Here is a 6,070-nt window from a genome sequence, read left to right as displayed (position 1 = left end):
CCAAGTAAGAAGCAGCGTAGAGAGCATTATCGTACTCCCCGCCCTGCGCGTTGACGTCGGCATCCTTCTCGAGTAGCATCTGAACGATCTTCTCGTGGCCCCCGAAAGAAGCGGCCTGGAGAGTATTACCGTACCTACCGCCCTGCGCGTTAACGTCGGCACCCTTGTCGAGTAGCATCTGAACGATCTTCTCGTGGCCTAAAGAAGAAGCAGCCTGGAGAGCATTACCGTACGTACCGCCCTGCGCGTTGACGTCGGCACCCTTGTCGAGCAGCATCTTGACTGAATCGACTAGACCTTCAAGCGATGCGTAGTATAAGGCAGGTAGTAGCTCTTGATCTTTTTCATTGTTATTATCCCACGGTCGGTCAGGATTGTATAATCGATAGCCAGCTTTATAGAAGTTCTCAGAAAAGAACTCCTTTTCAAGTATATGGATTGCTTCGCTGCAGGTCTCGGCTGCAAGGGCATGGCCAGTCCAGTATCGAGCAGAATACTGTGCTAGGTGGTATTGCCGTCTAACCTCCTTCGCTAGAAGATCCTGCTTCAACTCTAATAAGTATGCAAGGCAGACTTCTGCAATAGAGGCCCTCGCAGCGGTCTCTTGTAGTTCCTCAGCGATATGTTTCTCTAGACGGCTTGAAGTTAGATATTCCTTGACAGAGAAGTGGGCAAGCTGTATTTGCGTTCCTGTCATTTTCTTATCATCGTTGTTGTTGTAGAAGTTGTCATCATTATGAGCACCATCTTTTTTGCTCACAACAGCCACTAAGCTGGAACAGTACCTTGAAATCTCTTTTGGGACTGGCATCCTGTTTTCCGGATCGAACCGAGGCTTGCTTCTGGTTTGTACCGCAATTGCATCAATAGCTTCGTTAATCTGTAGCGGTCGCTCGGAGAAGGCCAGAAATTGCAGGATTCGGATTGTATGGTGCTTATGCTCCTCTGGTATGCTCTTCAGGATCCGAGCGTATGTCTCGTCTAATGTCTTCGGTAGGGATCCAAGTGCTGTTTTCAAAGTTGGATAATCGAGGCAGTTTTCGAGGGCATCGAGTTGACACGAAACCCAGCGGAACCTATATAGTTTTAGTAGGCTTGTAATAGAAATGATACTAAAACCTTACATTCCATTAGCCTTCTCAATTAGAGCGGCTTCAATCTCAGCTTGAACCTTTGGCCGCTGCTGCCACCTGCTTAGGCCCTCGTGATGCCTTACCCTTTTTTGGACATATCCACGGATATCCTCCGCGACCAAGTCTCCCTGGATAGGGACTATGTCCTGAATATGGGCCCATTTCTCAATAACCGACTGAATGTCTTGCTCTGGACGGCTTGTCACAAGAAGGTGAACATTCATCTGCTGGGAGTTTAGAAGGCACTCTAACCACGGCAGTAGCCCTGTATTCGAATATTCTCTCCGTGTCCGACATTCGTCAAGCGCATCAAGGACAATCCAGACTTCGCCAACTTGCTGGATCATTTCCTGGAACACCTTGCATAGCGATTCGAGGGTTGGCCGCCGCTTTCCACTTTCGCAGGAGGAGTAGAGAGAGTCCAGGTGCCTTTGAGTGTCGGCGTTTTTGCCGTATAGCTGGATTATAAGCGAGTGAACTGCATTCTCGAGAGACTGCTTCTGGTTATCGCTGAAATCGAAGTAAAAGTAGAGGAGCTTGTGAGAGACGCCTCCTGTTTCCAAGTTTTCAACAATGGTAGAGCTTAGAATTGTCTTGCCGCATCCAGGAATTCCGTAGAGCCATAAGAAGGAGTTTCGCTCCGTTTTCCATGCCGAATATCTTGGACTTTGGAGGAACCACTGGCCTGAGCCCTGGTGGCGTTGCTGTAGAGCTTTGTTGTAATTTGTTGACGGGTCTGAGGGGGACAGCCATGCATGCACCTTCTGCTGATGGCCATCTCGGGATAGCAAATCTACACCAGACTTGGTCTCGTGCGCTATATCTCGGATGTCCGTCACATTTTTCGCAACTGTTGAAGTGGTTACTAATTATGTTTAGAGCATAGAGTAGGCAAACTAACTATCTTTTAGGGCGTCGGTAGCCCTCTGCGTTCTTTCGACATCTTCTCCTTGAATAACACCGAGAAACTCTTTCGCGTACGCCGCAGCCGTTGCAGCAGCATACCTTTGCCAGCGATCGTTCTTGTGAGAATCGGCGTAGTCACAAATTCCTCTAATGACAAGACAAGGGAAGTTGTTCATGAGGCCGGCTGCTTCCATCTCGAAACAAATACAGTCGTCGCCGAGTTCCTTTACGATTAGATCCCTGGTGCTAGCATCCTTAACTAAAGTGTTTCCGGAGACGATCAGGCCGTAGTGGATCTCTGGACTGTAGACCTCGCGCTCATCGCGTTTGACCTCCTGCTCTGGGTCGCAGTTGTCACAATTTTTGCCCTGAGTGTGGATGTACGTTGATTTGAATAGCTTGTCGTGCTCTTGCCCCTGGTACGTGTAGCTAGGTTTTCTTAGCTTGGCTTTTGCTAGTTCGGGGTGCTTTTTGAGCATTTCTTCCAGGATCTTTGGAACCCTAGAGCCATCGATCTCAGCCTGGGCCTGAAGACTGGCTAGTGCATTGAGAAGAGCCTGTGGAGGTGAATTTAAGAAACCAATGCGCTCGAACTGATCGCCCGTCTTGGCCTTTCCAAAGTCGTATTGGACGACGCCACCGCTCGCCCCCGATGGCTGACTGACGGCAATGTCGCCAAGGCGGATATCGAGGTCTTCGTCTGGTCGTGAAATTCCCGCTCCGATGCCCACCATAAGGCCGATACGAATCTGGGGAAACGAGGAGAGCATGCTCATCGCAGTTGCCGCAGCAGAAGTTGTTCCATAGACTCCTGCAGGCAGCGATGCGATGACGACATTATGCTCTGCAATTCGTCCCCAGGTGTATGAGTTTTTGTCGTTTGATGGCTGGGTGAAGTTGAGAGGCTTCTTGTGTAGCTCATCGAGCATGGCGGTCGCAGCTGCTCGTTCTATTGGTAAAGCGGCAATCCAGCCAACTGTGTATTGGTCTAGATTATCGAGAGACTTGAAGGTAGCCATTCTAACAGAAAGAGCTGGATACGCGTTGTTGTTATTGTTGTTGTTGTTGTTGTTGTTGTTGTTGTGGTTGTTGTTATCGCGAGAATTGCTTGCCTGGCAGACTTTGTTCCTTTCCTAAAACCCTGCCGTGACAATCGCCAGGCGATGATTATTTTTAGATAGCAACCGCGGAGACACGTGTACATCTGCAGGCGCTAGGCAGCAACGTAGCTCGTGAATCGCCTTTGCTGAGCTGCAGCTTAAGTCCTAGCGGGAGAGGATACACAGTCTCGCTTAGCCGCAGAAGTAAGCTTACACTGCCACACTGCGAAGCGAATCAGCCAAATTTTTGTGGAGAAGATAGGGGCTAGCGGGTAAGAATACCGGATATGTCAATGGGCTACGTTCTCGGTAGGGGCTGGAGTGCAGTAGCATCCTTGTAACGGCGTGTCGGTAATCGCAGCGCCAGCCAGCCATTCGAAGCGCTTAAGCCGGCTATACAAATTCACCAAGGCGGCAAATTTTGTATATATAGAGCGCCGTATTTCTCGAAAAGCTTAACACCGTACGACTAGGGCTCTACTATAGAAGTTAAGAGTGACTTTGCAACAGGATAACACTGGTGGGGCCACGTATGGGTCACTCAAAACAAAGATGACTGCAGGATAAAAAGTAGGTTAGGGATACTCCACCACGACCCCGGCGCGCAGCGCTAAGACGTACGGGAGCCGGTAGATCCGAAGCCAAGCCTCGCTTGCTCTATCTACATAGCGTCTGCAGAGGCAGCGTCAGCTATCAGTGTATTCATCGGTAGATCTATTTTCTAAGAGGGCGGGGCCCTGATTCGTATCGAAGTCGCTAATTTCAGGCTCTGCCTTTAGCTTAGGCTGGGGATCTTCTCGTCGCTTCCGCTAGTGCTAGTCTTTCGCCTCTAGCCTCTTGCGCTCCTGTCACCGCACAACTTCTGCGTGGTCGTACCTCTCGGCCGCGCATGCTACTTGGCCGCCATATCCTCTCCAAAAAGCCACTTTTATACTCTATCCTGCCGAACATTACTTCTCTTCCGCATCGATGCCCTCTCCCGACTACACAAAATCCTTTATGTCAGCCAGGACCACTCTAATAATGTACTTGTTGGACTGTCAGGCCATGTTTCTTCATGCATTACTCTCTATATTTATGTTGCTTTTTCGTTGTTTCAACACCCTGTCATCACCCTGCTACTTTCTACAAGCGAGCACCTGACTGCTCCACTCCTTCGTATATATAAAACTCGCTGCTAGAAACTCTTGAAGAAGCAAGCGGCGTACACTCTTTTCTCGCGCCCTTCAACACACTGCTATTGGATGCTGTAGCAATGCTCCGTATGATGTGTCTCGCGCTGATTCTTTTGATTACAACTGCAAATACGTGATGTATTGAGAGAGGGCCTACTAGCGCTTATGGCCTAATGCAGGATGCCTCTTACGGTACCAGTGCGAACGGAACCCAATTAGATTTCTAGCGAATACGAAGCGGACACATGGCTACGTTAGCAAGCATTAACTAGCCTGCCATGATAAAAACCTCGTTGCTGATAGCCTGGTGGCCTGTTGCAAGCATACTCTATCAACGCTTCTTTCCCCTCTCTCTGTCTTTGGAAGCGCCCTGCGAAAACAAACACCGTGCAAGCGACGTGTTTGAATAAGGGTATGTGTCAGCCAGGATCACTCCGATAACTCTCGTTTTTTCAGCCTTATTACAGTCAGTTGTTACACTACAGCCTTACCCCTTACACCACACGTTTATCCACTGCAAGGGAATAAGGATCTTAAAGAGAAAACGTGTTCTTTTAGATAGCAGCATATATACCTCCATGGGTAGTAGTAATTTAGGAGGACAAGCGGCGTCCAATTCCTCGCGCCCAGCTTTACACAATCTTTATTGTTTGAATTCAGTAGCGAAAGGTGTTTTCAGTTGGTTTAATTCCAAAGCGGATTTTGTGAGAGACTTGGTTTTAAACGGTAGGGGTGAGTTGGCCGAAGATGTAGTATTCTACGAGAAAAGAAGGGGGTTTAAGAACCCGGACTTGTGTTTTCGCCATAGTGTTAGCCCTAGATGTGTTGTTCTAGGCTGGGAGGTCTGCCTGAAGCGGAGATCGAATGGGGTCTGTGCGGTCTTGGCAGGGAAAACCGAAAATTTTTCCCACTGTTTGAGCCAGTAGTCGGTTTTTACCCTGTAGATAGCGCGACGACCAAGGCCTGCGGCCTGGTACAAGTTAACCTATAGGGTAAATAGGCTGTGCTGATTTAGTTAGTAGTGGTTTTACGGCTTAGGAAGCGCTCCTGGGGCGATTCCTGTTGGGCCAAGGTGGTGTGAGACGAATATGGACTGGTAAAAAAAATAAAAATAAAAAAATAAAAATAAAAAATAAAAATAAAAAAAACCTTATATTTTATGAGGGCTTTAATCAATATTAACAAAGGACTTTAGTAGATAATTAAGATCTTGCATACAAAGAAATAGCTATTATATAGTTTAGTAAGCTTTTTTCGTTGATTAAAACTATTGGATTTTATGCATCTGCAGCATGTATCAGCTCTCCGCCGGTCGCCAATTATCAGTACTCTCGCAAAGCAGGGTAAGACGGATGCGCTGGGCGACCCTCGGTGGCCTAAGCGCTGCCATCAGCCCTAACCCGATGCATTATATACCGTAGTGAGCTGAAACCCCGGTCAGCCAAGACATTAAGCGCTGGTGGCGCCCCGTATCCGTTCTTTTCGTTGTAGAGGCTGCGCCATAATACCTCTACAACCACATAAACCGTTTGCGCCATCTTTCGTTCCTATCTCCTGCATTGCAACCGTGTAGCAGGAGCGTGTTGGGCATCCTGCCGGTCAGTGGGAGCGACATCAAGCTATCGTCTTTCTCATCCGATACCCTTCAAGAACACAGCCTTTAGTGGTTAACGCACAGCCTTTACCCGCTATTATTCGTACCTCGTTGCTTCCAGATCCCTCGAACACAGAGGCACCGTTCTATCGCCTTCTAAAC

General features: G+C 48.4%; 2 protein-coding genes across 2 annotated transcripts in view; one reads left to right on the top strand and one right to left on the bottom strand.

Moving 5' to 3' along the window:
* The window catches only part of K452DRAFT_250214 (uncharacterized protein), a 3,879-nt gene extending 726 nt beyond the window's left edge, over positions 1-3,153 (bottom strand). Inside the window, exons 1-3 of the mRNA XM_033538169.1 lie at positions 2,035-3,153; positions 1,125-1,983; positions 1-1,076 (exon numbers count right to left, since the gene is read on the bottom strand). Coding sequence (XP_033397990.1) covers positions 1-1,076; positions 1,125-1,983; positions 2,035-3,058 — 2,959 coding nt within the window. The 5' untranslated portion in view covers positions 3,059-3,153. The remainder of the gene's footprint in view (positions 1,077-1,124; positions 1,984-2,034) is intronic.
* Positions 3,154-4,880: 1,727 nt separating this feature from the next.
* Positions 4,881-5,625, top strand: K452DRAFT_287493 (uncharacterized protein). The gene is given in 2 exon segments (XM_033540486.1): positions 4,881-5,434; positions 5,451-5,625. 1 exon segment carries the CDS (start codon positions 5,135-5,137, stop codon positions 5,303-5,305), a length of 171 nt encoding a protein of 56 aa, XP_033397989.1. The 5' UTR covers positions 4,881-5,134; the 3' UTR covers positions 5,306-5,434; positions 5,451-5,625.
* The last annotated feature ends 445 nt before the right edge of the window (positions 5,626-6,070 follow it).

This window comes from Aplosporella prunicola (assembly GCF_010093885.1).
Source record: "Aplosporella prunicola CBS 121167 unplaced genomic scaffold K452scaffold_12, whole genome shotgun sequence".
In the NCBI taxonomy this organism is placed as follows: domain Eukaryota; kingdom Fungi; phylum Ascomycota; class Dothideomycetes; order Botryosphaeriales; family Aplosporellaceae; genus Aplosporella; species Aplosporella prunicola.
This window is presented reverse-complemented; position numbering and strand designations above follow the sequence as displayed.

Bases quoted from the DNA above. Each gene is read 5' to 3' on its own strand.
- K452DRAFT_287493 (XM_033540486.1), top strand. From the start codon at position 5,135: ATGTGTTGTTCTAGGCTGGGAGGTCTGCCTGAAGCGGAGATCGAATGG.